Source organism: Charadrius vociferus, unplaced genomic scaffold, assembly GCF_000708025.1.
Source record: "Charadrius vociferus isolate BGI_N301 unplaced genomic scaffold, ASM70802v2 scaffold398, whole genome shotgun sequence".
Lineage (NCBI taxonomy): Eukaryota > Metazoa > Chordata > Aves > Charadriiformes > Charadriidae > Charadrius > Charadrius vociferus.
In genome coordinates, this window is record NW_009649571.1 from 143,010 (window position 1) to 159,676 (window position 16,667).

General features: G+C 47.3%; 2 protein-coding genes across 2 annotated transcripts in view; one reads left to right on the forward strand and one right to left on the reverse strand.

Annotated features, from left to right (window-relative positions):
• The window catches only part of DPP7 (dipeptidyl-peptidase 7), a gene marked incomplete at its 5' end in the record, with an annotated part of 24,361 nt that extends 13,110 nt beyond the window's left edge, over positions 1–11,251 (forward strand). The window contains 6 exons of the mRNA XM_009890292.1: positions 114–174; positions 8,946–9,064; positions 9,148–9,304; positions 9,615–9,679; positions 10,481–10,551; positions 11,110–11,251. Coding sequence (XP_009888594.1) covers positions 114–174; positions 8,946–9,064; positions 9,148–9,304; positions 9,615–9,679; positions 10,481–10,551; positions 11,110–11,251 — 615 coding nt within the window. The remainder of the gene's footprint in view (positions 1–113; positions 175–8,945; positions 9,065–9,147; positions 9,305–9,614; positions 9,680–10,480; positions 10,552–11,109) is intronic.
• On the reverse strand, positions 1,764–7,901 carry LOC104291089 (kelch-like protein 13). The gene is made up of 4 exons (XM_009890287.1): positions 6,879–7,901; positions 5,375–5,627; positions 3,354–3,514; positions 1,764–2,159 (listed from the first exon to the last, which is right to left on the reverse strand). The coding sequence occupies exons 1-4, from the start codon at positions 7,899–7,901 to the stop codon at positions 1,764–1,766; spliced, it is 1,833 nt and encodes a 610-aa protein (XP_009888589.1).
• Positions 11,252–16,667: the final 5,416 nt, after the last annotated feature.

Consider the following 16,667-nt stretch of genomic DNA (forward strand, 5'->3'; position numbering starts at 1 on the left):
AACCGTAAAATATGTAAGTGGTAATTTTAATGAATCTTCCAGCTTAGCCCTTCTGCAGAGCAGAGACTGTTAACTATCCTGTCTGCAATTTACCTGTAATGTGTCTCATCCAGGTTGGCTGTGAACAGATCCTTGCCCACGCAGACCCAATTCAAGGCCTGGCTGCTCTTGTTGGTGAGTTAATAGCATCAGTTTGGTCTTTTATTTAGCACCCTCTTTTCTCAAAGCACATGTATGTAGAGCTGTTGCATTGCTGTGCGGGTTGTGTATTGTGGGAGCTGGTATGACTCCGATCTTCCCTGGGACGTTTTGCCCCGTATTGGTGTTGTCCGTCAGGATGTCCATGGTGGCCATGGGTTCTTTCTCTCACCTTTCCAAACTTATCTTCATCAGGTTTTTCAGCCATTCCAGCCCCTTAGCCTGTTGACTGTCCATGAGATGTGGACTTCTAAGGTACTTGCTTCTTTTCTAAAAGTTTACCCATACTGTGGCTCAAGCAGTCACAGGTTCAAAGCATGTTCACTGATGGAAGTTTTCTGGTCTGCTTGTTGAAGACAAGGTTGTCATCACAGTGCCCTATGATCTTAATCCAGTGGCAAGACAGTCTTAAATCATAGAATCATGTGAATGGTTTAGGTTGGAAGGGATCTTAAAGATCATCTAGTTCTAATCCCCTTCAAGGGCAGGGACACCTCCCACTAGACCAGGTTGCTCAGAGCCCCTTCCAACCTGGCCTTGAACACCTCCAGGGATGGCGCAGCCACAGCTTCCATGGGCAACCTGGGCCAGTGCCTCACCATCCTCCTCACGAAAAATTTCTTCCTAATCTAAATCTACCCTCTTCCAGTTTGAAGCCATTCCCCCTCGTCCTATGACTACATACCCTTGTAAAAAGTCCCTCCCCAGCTTTCCTGTAGCCCCTTCAGATACTGGAAAGTTGGTATATGGTCTTCCCAGAGCCTTCTCTTCTCCAGGCTGAACAACCCCAACTGTCTCAGCCTGGCCTCACAGCAGAGGGGCTCCAGCCCTCGCAGCATCTTCATGGCCTTCTCTGTACCTGCTCCAACAGGGCCATGTCCTTCTTATGCTGAGGGCTCCAGAGCCGGAGGCAGCACTGCAGGGGAGTCTCCCCAGTGGGGAATCCCCTCCTTTGCCCTGCTGGCCACGCTGCTGGGGTTGCAGCTCAGGATGTGGTTGGCTTTCTGGGCTGCCACTGCACATTGCTGGCTTACGTTGAGCCAGCACCATCACCACCCTCAAGTCCTCCTCAGGGCTGTTCTCAATCCATTCTCCGCCCAGCCTGTATTTGTGCCTGGGATTTCCCTGACCCACGTGCAGGACCTTGTACTTGGCAATAATACATCGTGTATATTTATCTGTGTGAGTACTTAATTTGTCAGCCAGGAGTGTTTGTAAGGAAATTATTAGAGATAGAATTCAAAGCTCTTTTGAAGACTTCCTCATAAAATCTCTAAAGTTGCGCATTGAAAATAAGTTCTATGTTGGTCATTATTCAGAAAAACAGGTTCTGAATGACAAAAAATTGATTTAAGGAATTCTTATAGGTTTAATGCAGCTTAGTAGGAGTGGGAATTAATTCTTTTTTTGCAAATTATGCATGTCACTATGACAGCACCAAGTTAAAAACACGGCAATTCCAAATCACTGCTAAAGATGTTTGGCTGTCAAGTAAACCATTAATTAGTTGTTAAAATACTAGTATCTTGGCAAACACTGTCAGATCTGCTTGACATATTCACATCCTAGTTCTTTTCTGAGGCAGAGTGGGAATCTTGTTTCTTTGTGATGAACAAGCTGAGAGTAGATTTCCTCCTGCCCGTAGAGGAGCACTTTGTGCCTCTCCCTGTCTCACCAGGTGCATTCACTTGGGTCAGTTTAATCATGCAAGAGGCATGATCCACCAGAGCTTTAGGCAGAGGACTGGCTTTCTTCCATACCTGCCCCTCTGTATCATACAGGAAAACGCTGTCTTCTTTCTGCATGTGCTGCAGTGACCCACCTCCCGTGAGGTAGAGTGTAGTGTCGTGGGCTGTGATGCTGAACTGGCAGCAGTTGAATGGGGATAGCGTTAGCGTTGTCCACTGATTGTTTACAGGACAATAATACTCCGTCTCATTGACGTGAGTCCATTCTTCCACCTGCAAAGAACCAGACCAACACTAACCCATCAGATCATGCCTTGAGTGGGCATCACTGTCATGTCAGACTTGCTCCATTGATGATAAAGGGAACCGGTATTTCAACATCTGTTTGAATACCATGGGGCTCAAGGTGCCAGATTTTCAATCCACATTAAGCAATCAGAACCTCAAAAGAAACTGAAAACTACGAGAATGGCCCAGCTTTAAAGGAGCTTTCTCCTTCTTGAAAATCAGAGGAGTGAGCTGAGCAAGGTGCTACAGGGACCTCCTGGAACTGGCATAGCCCAAGTCCTGCCTGCTCTCTGGACATTTAACACATTATGAAGGAAACCATCTAAAGAGGGCTATATTGCATTGAATTGTGGACAAAAAATGAGTTTGTGTCATCTGGAAGAATTTGATGTCAGCCTGGATGTGCGGTTTCTCTTTCTAGATTTCTGTCCCTTCCTCAGTGAGCAATTAAGTACTCTTAAGACGCCTGCATTCCTTCATAAGAAACTGTACCCATCGTGGTAAAATGAGGCCTGGCCCTGAGTCTTTACACTTTCAAATGGGAATTGCTGAATGATCTTTGAAAACTCCATTCTCTTGGCTTCAGGGAACGGGATTCTGCTAGAGTGAGTCTTTCAGTCACTGTCAGGTCTCTTCCCAGCTTGCCCTCCCCAGAAGTCTGGGCAGTGCTTTCCCTCTTTCAGAGATGGGAAATCCAGGTTTGAAGAGAATTCATTTGCATTCCAGGACTTGAGCCCATCCTTCCTAAAATCTGGGCTAGTGTCCTCACCGCAGTCTGTCCCTCTTCCTGTCTACCAGTGTTTCACCCCCTCTCAGCTTGAACAAGGAAAACGAGGTGGTCAAAGTGGGGCCAGGTACGTGACCAGTTTTACACTTAGGTTTTCCTATGTCAGCAGGCTGCGCATCCACCATGTTTTCTGTATTTTAAAAAAATGCTTTAAACAGCCTTTGTGCTCTAGCAAATAGAGTGTGACAACAGGGCAGCTTCTGATGCACACAATTGTAATGGCAGGCACATTTTCATAAGCTTATTGGCCTGACTTGCAACTGGCCAGTCCGCTAAGAGACCAAAAATAATGAAGTTACTGGTTAACCTGTTGGAAGAAACCAGTCAGGGCCTAGCAACACAGACACCCCATTTTGCATCACATTTGGGATTGTAAGTGCAAATGAACTTACTCCTTTTAGTGTCCTTCCTCCAATGCAAAAGATCCTGTCCCTGACTGTAGCCATCCCATGATCACAGCGGGTAAAAGCCATGGCACTGTTGCCAATCCAGCGTCGGAGGCGAGGGAGGTAGCTGTAAGTGTCCCGTAAGGTTTTACCCCCAGAGAAGCCCCCTAGAAGGAAACCAGAAGTCTTGAAAATCTATCATCCTCTCTGACATCCAGCAAACCTTCTGCAAACATTAGCAGAGCTGAGTTTTTTTCTTTAAAATACCTGAGAAGCTCAGGTTTAAAATGTCACACCATTCTGCAGAGCTGATGCAGTGTGAAATTTAAAACCTCAGCTTCTTAGGTATTTTAAAGAGGGAAAAATAAACCCAAAACCAGACCAGTTCCAGCTCTTTCTGTAAATAGTTGTCCGTATTTTTTTTTAAAAAAGCTCTGGGAGTATTTCAAGTGTAAACGGGAACTGCTTTAATTAGGGAATCTGCTTCCAGCATGCACAGTTGCAAAATGGTGGTTTGAAAGAAAAGTGTTCAAAGATCTTTGAACTTTGGATCTTTGACAGAAGGTCAGAGCCAATCTGCCAGTGCTGTTGTCATTTTTTTTTCCTTATTAGGCACACACTTGGGTATTTCAGGGTGCATTATAAAAAGCTCCTTGCAGAAGGAGGGTGCTGCTCTGAGCAGGGTAAATGCCTCCATCTGCCCGCTGAACCCCAGCCTGCAGAGAGTCTCTGCAAACAAGGGAGATGGGATTTCAGGTTGGCCACAAGCCCCAGCTCACCTGGGTGCAGACACTTGGTCTGCATGGAGCTTGTGTTTAAAGCTAGTACTGAAGTAATGCTCTTAATTTTTCAGTTTGTTTGGGCAGGGCTGTAGGCTGCCCAAATAAAATTTGCAGTTACCCCACTAGTTCAGAAGGAAAGGAATGCTAGGTAGGTAAGATCTTATACCCAAAGAGGTGTAGTGTTATCCAGCCTAGATGGCTATGGTATGTCTGAAGCTCTGTGAGGCAATTTTGTCCTTGCTCTCTGGTAGGAATCGAGGCCAAGAGGTTAAATCGGCTGCCTGTGGCACTGCGGCCAGTTGAGTCAAAGCATGGACTCATCCCTGAGCCTCAGCCGTTCCCTCAGCTGGACCATTGTCCACCTGTGCTGCCAGAGGGGGACAGCCCTGCTGCCAGCAGGGGACACGTCTGGGTAGGACAGCCCATGTGCTGCCTGCCGTGGCCTGGGGGCATTGGGTGTACAGTCCAGCACAGAGGTGCCCTTCATTGCAACTGTGCAAGTGAAGTTAATCTGGACTGGATCAGTACAGTCATCCCAGCTGGCCATAACTGGTGTATGAAGCGGGGAGCCTCCAGCCATGGCAGACTGGCCCAGGACTTTTAACTTCAGAGGCAATAACACAAACACCACAGTTCTTTTTTCTTGGGACAAACCAAAGATTATCTTTCAAGTCCAAATAAGTAGCTGCAAAAGCTAAAGGTCCTTACAACAATTTCCTGACACGTTTGAACCCATGCTGCTTTATTGATAAGCATCCTGCACCATCTAGCAACGATCCCTGTAAACACTGAGGATGTCTTGTAGGGCAAGAGCTCTACAGGCTCAGAGGGTAAGAGTGTAAGAGCTACTTCTTTTTGTACAGACTAACAAAGCAGCACAGTAGGGTTAGTCCCACATCTTCCATTCAGATTAATACTAGGGTTTAATCCCATCCTCAACACTGTGGCAGCCCACTCCTGGTTTACCTTTTCAGACAGCAAAGCTTTGGGATTTAGCCAGGATTGTGAGGTCAAAGGTGAGCAGGGGTGTGGATTGCAAGCAGATGATGTCACCTTTAATGTCTTGGAAAGAAAATAACTCCTGCCATTCAGGAGGGCAGTGAGGCTGTGCTGACACAGCAGGAAAGGGATGCTGGAGCTGTGGGTGTTACTGGTGTGGGTGCAGGCTTAGACTGTGACATTAAGATGCCAGCAAAAATCAAGGAAACTACATGAAAATATGCTGCTTTCTACTGGCTTCGTCACCTGAAATATAGAGGATTCCCTTGTGGGTTGTGCCTGCGTGATCAGCAATAGGTGTGGGGAAAGGAGCTGCAAACTCCCACTTGTTGTCAGCGGGCTGGTACAATTCCACAGTGCGGGTGAGGGTCCCCAACAGTGTCCCACCACCCACGGCGAAGATGCGATCAGACAGCACATCTGCGTGGAAGCGTGTCCGCCTCTGCAGCATGCTGGCAACCTGGATCCAGGAAGTGTTGCGGGGATCAAATCGGAAAACCTAGGATCACAGCAGACGGGTGACAGTTAGCAGAAGGCGTGTGGCTGGCTTGCATCTCCTGTGGCTTCAAGTACTGATAAATGTTTTCCCTGGTCTGAGGAAGGTTTTACATTCAGATCTGGACCAGTTAGAACCTTTCTACACGCCTGTGGGCTCTGGGCAGAGGCTGTGCTTTCAGCTTGCAGCAAGGTGGTGAAACACATTGGCTTAATGAAATCTCAGAATCATAGAATCGTGTAGGTTGGAAGGGACCTTAAAGATCATCTAGTTCCAGCCCCCCTGCCATGGGGCCTTTGTTGGAAACACCAGCTAGCATGTGTCACCTAAAAACTGTTTCAGTGAGATTTAAACAAGCACATTTCACATCTCTGCTACTGTTTGTGTGTTGTAAAGAGAGGAGCCGAGCTTTGCCCACTGCTCTCACAGGAGAAAGCAGGAGTTGCTTCCCCTCCTTTCATCCCAAGTGGCATCACCACAGAAGCACAGCATCTCTGTTAAGGCTGGGCTTCCACCCACATCTTGTTCAGCAGTAAATACCTCCCCAAGCTTGTTTTCTCAGTCCTGGTTAGAAGCCCCAGGTCAGTATCTGCAGAACCACATGCGGTGAGTGCTGGACTTGGGTTGGAGCTGCTCTGCTGCTGCTGAGCTGCCTCCTGCCGTCAAGGCAGTGGAAGAGAATCTGTTTGTAGTGGCACTGTTGAACTAAGTACCATGCTGAAATAAGCCCCCTGGGAGCATGGGAAAGAAAAACATGCTGTTTTTTCTAGCAAGCTCACTGAAGCCATCTAGGAAAACATAAAATCCTGCACAAGTCTTTTTACTCTCCAGGCAGAAGGAGAAGGCCCAGGGAGCTGAAGCAGATTTGCCTTTCCAGGGCAAAGCCAAGGAAGGAGCAGTTCTGAAGGCTTTAATTGTGCCTGCAGAGCCTGAGTCCCATGGCAGCAACAATGGGGACAGGAGTAGCATTCATGGGGTTGCATGACTGACCGATGTGGACATGGCTGAACCTGCACTGAGGAGGTTGTATACAGATTAGGATGACAACTTACAGTAGGAGCAAGGTGAGACCAGAGCAGGACCTGATTGCTTCCCAGAGAGTTTGGAAGCTGTGTTCCCAAGGGCTGTCAGTGCTGCCCAGAGCACTAAGAAATATATAGACATTGGAGATCTGTGGTGGGCAAGAGGAATTACTCCCTCCCTCCCTTCCTCACCCAGCTGTTTTCCCAAGGCTAAAGGTTTCTCGTGTCTTACCTCATTTGATGGCTGCTTTCCCATGGGATCAAATTTGCACTGTCCCCCGATGACAAAGAGAAAGTCATTGATGATGGCAACACAGTGGTTGTACACAGGCACACAGAGGTCCCCGACCTTGTGCCAGGTGCTGCAACTCTGGTCCGCAGCCCACATCTCTTTGCACAGGTGGTTGTCTGTGGTTCTGCCACCAGCGACAAGCAGCACGGTGGAACTGGAGCGGAGGCTCGTGCTCTGGGTCTGCAGGACCGGCTGAGCATACAGCTGGGAGTGGTAATTCAGAGCCTCCTGCAGGTGTCTGTGGCAGCCTGAATCCAACCTCATAAGAGGCATTTCTTGGACATATCTCTGCAGATCCTGTAAAGGAATGAGAGGGAATCTTATGTGCCTTAAAAGATCTGCTGCATCTTTCAGCCGCGTGTCGTCGTGCTGCAGCCAGCTCACAGTGGCGTTCAGCAGCTCCAGCTCACTGCATCCCTCAGTGTCGGTCCTGTCTAAAATTTCACAAAGGGTTTCTAGGTCCAGGTCTTTCAAGCACTGAGGATCAGCCAGGATCTGTTTGCAATGCTGCCCTATGTAGCACATGGCTTTCTGTCTCAACTCTGCTGGGCCGAGTTTTTTAGCAATGTTAAGTACATCCATGCAGTTCTCGCAGTTCAAGCAACCCTCCAGAAAGCGAAAGCACAGCTTGATCACCTCCCGAACCAGGAGAGTTTCTGCGGCTTTGAAGGTCTCCTCGATACTCTGTAATGAGAGGTCTAGTTTGTTGGAGTAAATGAAGTTGAGAACGTTCCTCAGCCCCGCAGCACTGACAGCTTTCAGCCGGATGTTACCATCCGGGCTCCCTGCTCTTGTCAAGTTTCCAACAAACAGGATCTTGCAGTAATTACTTGCCGATGCTAAAATGATCTTGTGGGCTGGAAAGCAGACCCCTTCTGCCTCCAGCGTCACGTCACACAGAGCGCTCTGTGAGCGAAGGCTGCTGAGCCCTTCCAGGAGCTTCGCCAGGTAGGTGTCTGACATGAGCCTGGCCGTGCTGGCCTGCGAGCTAAGCAGCATTGCTCTGAACGATGCGTAGCCCTGAAGCAGCACCAGGACTCTTCGCTGTGCACACTCAGTGCATCTCCTGGGCAGTCTTCTGCAGCCGAACCAGTGATTTCATACTTCGAGGGAGCTGAGGCTGTGCTACCATTCACAAGGCAGCAGCTGCAGCAGCCTCCCTCCTCCACGGCTTCTGCCTTGTGCTGTGCAGGCACTGAGTGCTGCGTGCCTCACAGAGCCACTCAGGGCCATTTGCAAGTGGAGCTGTTGGTGCTGGTTATCACACAAAACCCACAGTGTTTGTGGATTTTGCCTGTGGGCTGTGACACTGGCAGCAGCAGACGGCCACTGGTGTAGCCGCATTCCTCCTCCTCACTATCTGGTAACTACCCATCCGCACAAAGCGCAGCTCATTCTTCGGCAGCTCCCCAGCTATGCGGCGCTGGGCTGCCTGGTCAGGTGCTCTTTCATCTGGGCAAGCCCGCACATGCCATCTTTCCCTTCTTGAACAGTCAAACAAACTCCTGTCTGTGACCGGCCAGCCTTGGCCCTCGGACTAAATTTGATGGATTCAGATGACAGCTACTTTCAGGGAGGGGGTGGGAAGGGCTCAGCAGTTGTGTCCTGTTCAGGTTGAAGCATTCAAATAATGACCTCTACACAGCCTGCTCCAGGAGGCATTGGGGATCGGGGGCTAGGGCTCTCCCAAGGACTAGTGAGCCAGTCACTTGGCTTTTGGCATGAGCAAAGAGCACCTGGGAGCCTCTTCCTCCGTGTGGATACGGCAGAAGCAAAGGACACCATACAGTCAGGCTTGAGACCATGTGAAAGCTTTGGCATAAACTTGGGGTTGTAGCCTAAGGCTAGTGCAGACCCTGCTAGCTCTGCCCCAGCCTCACACACTTGCCAAGCTGGGATAGCCACTCCTCTGCTTGGCCTTGGCCATGTGGCTCGTGCGGGACGCAGTGGGTGAGCCAGCAGAGAGGTGCTGACAGGTTGGCTTTGTACTGTGTTTCCACCTGGCAGGGGTGTTTTACAACTCCTCCGGTTCGGCACGGTGTTATGACATATACCAGCTGTACCAGGCCTGTGCTGACCCCACGGGCTGCGGCATTGGCTCAGATGCTAAGGCCTGGGACTACCAGGTAAGGTGTTGGTGACACCAACAGGTTTCAGCTGCTTCCCTCGTTATCCCCCCACCCCATGACAGCTCTTGCACCTCTCTTAGGTTTGCACCGAGATCAACTTAACTTTCAACAGCAACAACGTGACTGACATGTTCCCTGAGATGCCCTTCACGGAGGCCATGCGAGAGCAGTACTGTTGGAGCAAATGGCAAGTGAAGCCACGAGCACACTGGCTGCAGACAAACTTTTGGGGAGGAGGTGAGTTGTGCTGGCTGCTCGTCCCTTTGCATTACCCTGTAATTGTCTGCCTGTCCCCCCGCCCCGCCCAGCTGAGCTCCTTGGGCACAGGCACAGTGCACTACCAAGTCCTGGCAGAAAGTCACAGCCTTGGGCTGACTTGAGCCAAACAGGCCTTTCCTTGAGACAGAAGCAGAAATCCTAAACTGCCAAGAATTTGTTTTATTCTCCTGTGTTTTCTGTACTTGGTCATGTTTGCTGCAGTAGCCAAACACATTTGGGTAAATGGGCAGGAAAGAGGCCTCTCAAATGTCATCTTTCTGAATTTCAGACCTGAAAAGTGCAAGCAACATCATTTTTTCAAATGGAGACTTGGACCCATGGGCTGGAGGTGGGGTAAGCACATGCACTTCTGCACCCCGAGCACAAAGAGGAGCCTTTCCAGGTGATACACCGCCCTCCTCTCCCTTGCAAAACAGCACTGGCAATTCATCTTTAGCCCAGTTGAGTTTCTGCAAGCGGCTGATTTATGCTGAACCCTTCAGGAGCCTCAGGACATACTGAATAGAGCCTGTCAGCCAGGAGCACTGATGCTGTCATGCAGACAGAGCAGGAGCCTCCTTACCCAACACCCAGGGTCCGAGCCACAACCCGTCATGTCTCTGTGTTGAGACTGAGTCCGGTGCTGACAGACTGGTGCTCTGTGCTGTCTCCAGTCTCAACACACTTTGTGAGACCAAGCGGTTGCTGTAAGCAGCAACTCAGGGCATATTTTGGCTTAGGTTCAACAAAACTTCAGAGTGGTGGCAGAGCTCTAGTTTTAAATTTAAAACCAAAACTGACTTGAGTTAGTTTAGCTCCTGCTTGTAATGCAGGAGTTCCTTGTTTTAGGCTGTCTTGGCAATTCCACCTGCAAGAGGAAGAGGCTGCTCAGGGCACATGGGCGCAAAGGAGCCTGTTACTTCAAACCACCTGTACTGGAATAGGCTGACAGTTTTCATCTTGGGGGAAGCCATCATTTGTGGCAGGTGATTTGGCTCATTGGCACTGTTAGCCATGCACACAGTATCAGCCATACCAAGGATCTCTTCCTGGGCTTTTCCTCAGTCCTGCCCAGCTCGTCTTATAGTTTTCAGAACTCATGTCCAGTTCTACCTGGTAACTTGGTGAGTTTGTCTCTGTTCCCTCTCCTTCCAGATAAACAGCAGCCTCAGTCCTTCATTAATTGCATTGACCATTAAAGGAGGTGCGCATCACCTAGACCTCCGGTAAGTACTGAGCTCTCCTTTGGCTGACAAAATCCTACTGCCTTCAGTGTTTGATCTTAGCTAGCCCCAGTCCAAAGAACCAGGAGATACTTTACTCAAAGCGGACTGGGCACCAGACTGTTTCAGCTTAACTATGGAAGAGCAATCTTCTTCCCCTGCACAGGGCTCTTACAGCCTTCAGGGAAGCCAGGCTGTGCAGAACTTGGCTCTAAGCTCATGGACTTCCATTAGAACATGTTCTTGCATAGGGACTGGCACAAGCATGTCATAGCCTGTAGCCATCAGTCATATGAAGTAATCCAGCATCTCTTGGCATTAGCCATCAGCCTTCAGGCCTGGAGCAGAGAGGGCAGCAGCCACCGAAGCAAGGGAGAGGCCAGGCGTCTCAAGCCTGCCAACCTCCTGGTGCATGTGACATTCTAACTTGTTTTCCAGGGCATAAATACAAAGCACAAAACAGATAATCTCTGTCCTTCAGTTCCCTGGCTTGGCTCTCCCTCAGTACGAGGCAAAGAGCTGCTGCCTGCTGACTAGCTCACACTACTCTGCTTTCTCTAGAGGACACAATCCAGCTGACCCCCCATCCGTCACAGAGGTGCGCAAACTGGAAGCAAGCATCATCAACAGCTGGGTGAAATCTGCAGGGATGGGAAGTGCACGGGAGAAGCGCTCAGAAGCTTCAGCAGGCAGACGGCTGTGAATATGTCCATCCCCGCAGCACAGGCGGAGGTGCAAGGCTGCCACCAGGATGCAGGAAGGCAGCAACCTGCTGAGCTGTGCCTGCACTGTTTTGGGAAGTGTCATCTCCTCTGCCACTGCAGTGGCAATTCACGTTTCTGAAGCGTCCCCCCTGCCCCTGATCAAGCATCAAAAGCAAAGGGCCAAATCACTGACTGAAGCCAAAAAACCGCATTGTATGGGTTTCATGCTCACCTGCTTGGAATGAGAAGGCATTATATAGGTAGTAGAAATAATAAAAGCATGCCTGAGGGCCCAAGAATCATCACTGTCCTGAACAGTACAGTTGCAGGAGGCACCTGAAGGGAGAAGTTAAATTATTTTTAGACAAAAAGTATATACTAGATCACTAGTGGAAAAGCAGAGGAAAAACAGAAAATTGGTTCTGTTTTACCTCAAACCAGGACATGTGGCCATTACTTACACAGGTTCACAGAGGACACCACTAGTGACCAGGTATACGTGAACCTCAGTCAGTGCAGTGCGTTTGGGCTCAACCAGGTATTGAGCTGGTGATTTACACAATGTAATCCCAGTGTGTACTGCTGTCACTCAACTTGAGACACCTTCAGATCTTTTTAAAATAAATTACCAGTTTATTAAAGCATGTGATATAATTTCACGGCTTGGTAGTATAATCAAAGAAGATAAAAAAGGATACTTCTCACCTTCCCAGGTGGACTAAACTCATCTTTGCACAAAAAGGTGGATTCTTACCTACTGGAATTACTATACACCAATAAATACTAGCATAATTGCAAAAATATTAAATCCCAGTCATCAGTTGGATGCCTCAGTTGATCCATTTGCAATGATTTTATGAGTTAGCAGAGATCATCAAAGGCTTATGTTACTTATACAGGAAAAGCCACAGCATTGCTTCAACGGCTGTTACATTGCTCAAACACAAGGCTTTGTGTTAAGTATTTGCACTGCTTGGTCCTTCCTGCCACCACGGGACGAAGGGTTCCCAGAGCTACATCAGTCACTGATGTTATTTCACAACATTCAGGTGCTGACAAGAGGGTTTTGCATACGACCCGCTTTCCTCTTCCCTGTTCTTAAGTACAAACAGCCAAAGCTTCTGCTCCCCACGCCCACTAAGGAGTGTGAGGGGGGAAGAGCAGGAACAGATGAAGTCCATTTATTAGATCTCTCAGATACGTACAGCTGATGGACAACATATGGAAGACCTGATTAGTCAAACTCCAGCCCTCAAAGAAAAATGCTTTTAGACTGTTAGTGGAACTATGTCCTCAATAAAACCTGTATTGTCTCTGTGCTGATGAAAACCTCTACACCTCTGCCAAGATCTGTCAACCTCCCATTTGCTCATGCTGAAGTCAGGCTTCAGGTGTGTTGCTGACACTGCAGCTCATACAAACAACGCTGCCAGTTCCAGCCTTGCTGAGATGCTGGGATCTGGTACTCGCCCTCCATGCCCACAGACCCCCCTGACTTTTCTGAATTTAGATATGCTGTACCCCAGCAATTATTCAGGACTAGCACCACCTTAAAAATAAAGCAGACAGTGGTGGGCATGTCTGCAGACAGAGAGGATTACATCTTGCTTATATTACCTTCTTACCAGCATCCTTAGCACCCAGCAAGCAGGCACCCTAATGAAACCAACATGGCAGTGCGTTAAAGCAGCTCAGTACAAGCCTTTTGGAAAGTAACCTGCAAGTTACCATCTTTGGCCAGTGGCTTGTTTTGTGCCTTTGAGTGAGCAGAGGCCCAAGCGTCTTTTGACCTTCCAGAAGGACAAGAGTTTTTTAACCTTCTTCTAATGGACGACACTGATTTCTCATTTTCCTCCTGCAGATAGTACTTGCCCCAAAGGCATCCACACAGTGCGAGGGACACAAATGGTTTGATTTATATGGAAGGATGAACTAAAGGCTTTCAGATGCTATGGCAAAGGGATAAACAAGATATACATGGACCTCCCCGCAGATGATAGATGAGTGGCCATAAAAATAATTACAAAACCAGGCTTCAGAAACTGTGGCAGAAGTCTGAAGCCAGTGCCACCAATGCCCATAACATTTTGAAGCCTTGGGCAAGGAAGAATGGGATCTAAGTGGAAAATGCTGGTTGTGTGGTGCTCTCCGAGCTGCCGGGGGGGGGACTGGGGTGGGCGACTGATGGGAACACAAAAGGAAATGGAGTGCAAGCAGAGAGTAAGTGACCCAGAGCACCATCCATGGGTGGAGCCCCCATGCTGGTTTAAGACCTGTTCCAGTGGGGCTGTTGAGAAATGGCTTATCTATTCCAGCATGAGTGTGACCAAGAAGGGAACATTGCACAAAACACTAAGACACATCTCTCTGGTCACATGCCTTTAAGTCAGAGCTTGAAAACTGAGCATGCAAAGCAGCAGATTTTCCTGGCAAGCACAAGTCATCCATTTCTGAAGAACTGAGGGTTGTTTTTTAGTGGAAGCTGAGGCCTCCAGCTATCGACAATAAGATCTAGCAATACTTGAGAGACAAAACCCCAAGGCATTTCTCCCGAATCCAAAGCCAGGAAACTCATAACCCCTCTGTTGAAGCAACAAGCTTGCCAGACAACATCATCAAGCTACCCTGACATGTCAGTTTTACTGGTCTTGTTAAAAGATAATGAGTGTGGCACTGGAGAACAGGAGCTGAATTGCCTGTAGGGTTATTTCTAGGAGTGCACCGCTGAAGGGAAGTAGTCTTAAAGGGCAGGAGAAATGCACAAAACTCTGTAAACGTGTTAGCTGCAAAAATCTATCCTGTCTGCATCCCTCACCACTGCAATGTCACACTGGGCTAAGATAGGAAACAAAGCAGATTCTTTGCCTAGTATTTGGAGGAGTAAATACAGCTGTACCTGAGCTTGGCATGTAATGTTAAAAATCTGGTTACTGGAAAGCCACATGAAACATTGGCCTCTGTCAGCCAATACCATGGACCTTACAAAACTGCCAGTTTCTAGGACCTGTAGTGAGACTTCAGTTCTTAGTAAATTCAGAGATTAGATGCTAACTGTGGCCCCATCCATCTATTGAATTTTCTTTGAGAAACAGGTATGTATTATTTTTCTGAGCTGTGGCATAGAGCCCAGAGCGTGAGGTTTGCACGTCCTCCAGCTGTGCAACACTCTGGCTGCGCCCGCACTTATTTCTGTTTCTCAGGGAAAGCCTCCGTGAACAGGAGAGCTGGGTGGGGCAGGGGTGGTTTTGTTTTATTTTAATTAGGCACAGCACTCAAGCTCTTCAAGGGAAACCAAGGCAGCTCTTTGTGCAAAAGGCCAGAATCACTGGCTGAAGAGATGGCCTTTCCACAACATTCGACTTAAGCAGCAGAAGCGTACCAGTACGCTGAAACACCAAACTGGACTGCAGAGCCTGCAGCCAAGGCTTTGGTTCAAAGAACCACAAAGTACTCAAAAGAAAATTCAAAGACATGCAAAGCTTCTGTTGTGCTAGGGGAGCAAACTGGAATTGAGATGGGCTGTGAAGCTCAGAGACTAACCTGACACAACATATTTTGTTAAGGAAGTAAATAATAAGCAATTAAAGTAACCTTTGCAGAAGAACAGGAAGAAGCAGATGAGCTTTTATCAGATTGTTTAGGTTTGTGCCATTTCACGTTATACAGCAGTCTGAAACAAGCATTTGTTCTCAAAGGTAGCGCAAGCTAAACAATCTTAACTTCAGATATAAAGGACAAGGACAGTAAAGCCACTTTGCACAGAGATTCCATTTCCCAGGAAGAATTAGGCAGAAAAGAAATCAGTTGGACCAACAGGCTCTGCTAAAAGACAAGAAGTGTGTTTGGGAAAGTGATGATTTATTTTTCTCTCCTTCAACTCACGATGAAGTGGATTATTCCTCTCAAGCCAATCATAAGGAAAAAAAAAAAAAAACCCAGACTCCCACAGTCCCATTTGTAGAGTCAATTACATTAAGACTTCAAAACCAGAAGACTGATGGTAAGCTTTTATATGTATCCCATTTTCTAAGAAATCTGTTTGTTTTCTCAGCAGGGCTGCCATACAGGTGAAACACCAAACTCTGGGAGTTTTACAATCCATAGCAGTTATTAATTAAGGGTTCAATACTAGCTTCAAAGGCATGAGGCCAAAGCAACGTAAGTCAGTAGCACCCCGGTAGTCTCCCTGAATTTATCTTTTATTTTCTTTTTCAATATCCAGTTTTAAGCTTCCAGCTTTTAGCCAGAGCTCAGCTCCTCAGTAATATGAACCTGCTCCACAAACAAAACCACTGAAGGTGTTTCCTCCCGCGTTTCAACAGCATTTTCTTTCTTCGCTGTTATGTCAAAGAAAACAGAAGTCTTAGGAGCAAATCCGATGTGCAGACAAAGACTATGGTTACTGGATTCCGCTGCATACAAATGAAAAACTAATTTCCCGAGTTACTGCTGTCATGTGAACTGGAGGACCATTAACATTCTGCACAAACTTATCATGTCTTGCAAATCCCACGGTCCCTTTGATGACAGAAAAAGGTGCATTTAAATAATTTGTAGAATTCTCCAGTTCCATAAGCCATCATTAGTACATGGAATGATAAATATTCTTTAAGAGACTTAAATAGTGGTCCCAAGGGTAACTTCTGACTCCAGCAAAGAGAACTGATCAGCGTACAACAAAAAAAGATGCATCGTAATTTACAAATCAAAGGTTACAAATAATATAAAATACACATACCCCTCTCAGCCACTGGAAAATTAACCATTACAGTCAGATTTAATTACTTCAATTTCACAGCCCTAGATGTAGAGGGGCTCAGTCACTACCATGTACCTGCGTACTTCCCACTGCTCCCATTAATTGGAGGGGAAATGACATTTTGATAAGAACAACTTCTTTAAGAAATATGAATAAGCACACTTGCGAGAACTTATCTGTAAATACAGGACTGTCCAAGTAGCTACAAAACCAAAAGGAAAAGCACTACAGAAAGCCGATTTCCAAATTCATAGTTTAAAATCTATTTGCACATAAAAATGAAAGATCCCAGGGTTTCCGTAAGACTTTTGGAAAAAAGAACACTGGGTCTGCATTGTTGTCAAGCAACTGAATAGATTCACTAATTGTCTTGGGACCAGGAATTGTTGTAATATATTTAGACTGTCTGCTTTTAATACTACTAATGAAAATGCTTCTATCCAAAGTACTCCTAAGTTAAAAAAGAAAAAGTGACAATTTCTCCACAGTCCAAAAAATGAACTTTGCTGTACAGTTGTAAGCTTGTTTTGAATCAACAAACACCTTACAACGCAGTATTTGGACTGGAAGGGACGGAATGAGGCTGACTTTGAATTATACCTAACGTGCTCAGAAGCCTTCCCAGTTCCCAGCCTCAAAAAAGCAGCATTCAGTCA

What these genes read in the sequence shown, in the direction of transcription:
- LOC104291089 (XM_009890287.1), bottom strand. Translation starts at nt 7,901, where the DNA reads ATGTCAGACACCTACCTGGCGAAGCTCCTGGAAGGGCTCAGCAGCCTT. An exon ending in GGGAATCCTCTATATTTCAG is followed by an intron (nt 3,515 to 5,374) that starts GTGACGAAGCCA and finishes GTTTCCTTCTAG; the next exon opens with GGGGCTTCTCTGGGGGTAAA. An exon ending in GAGGAAGGACACTAAAAGGA is followed by an intron (nt 2,160 to 3,353) that starts GTAAGTTCATTT and finishes GGTTCTTTGCAG; the next exon opens with GTGGAAGAATGGACTCACGT.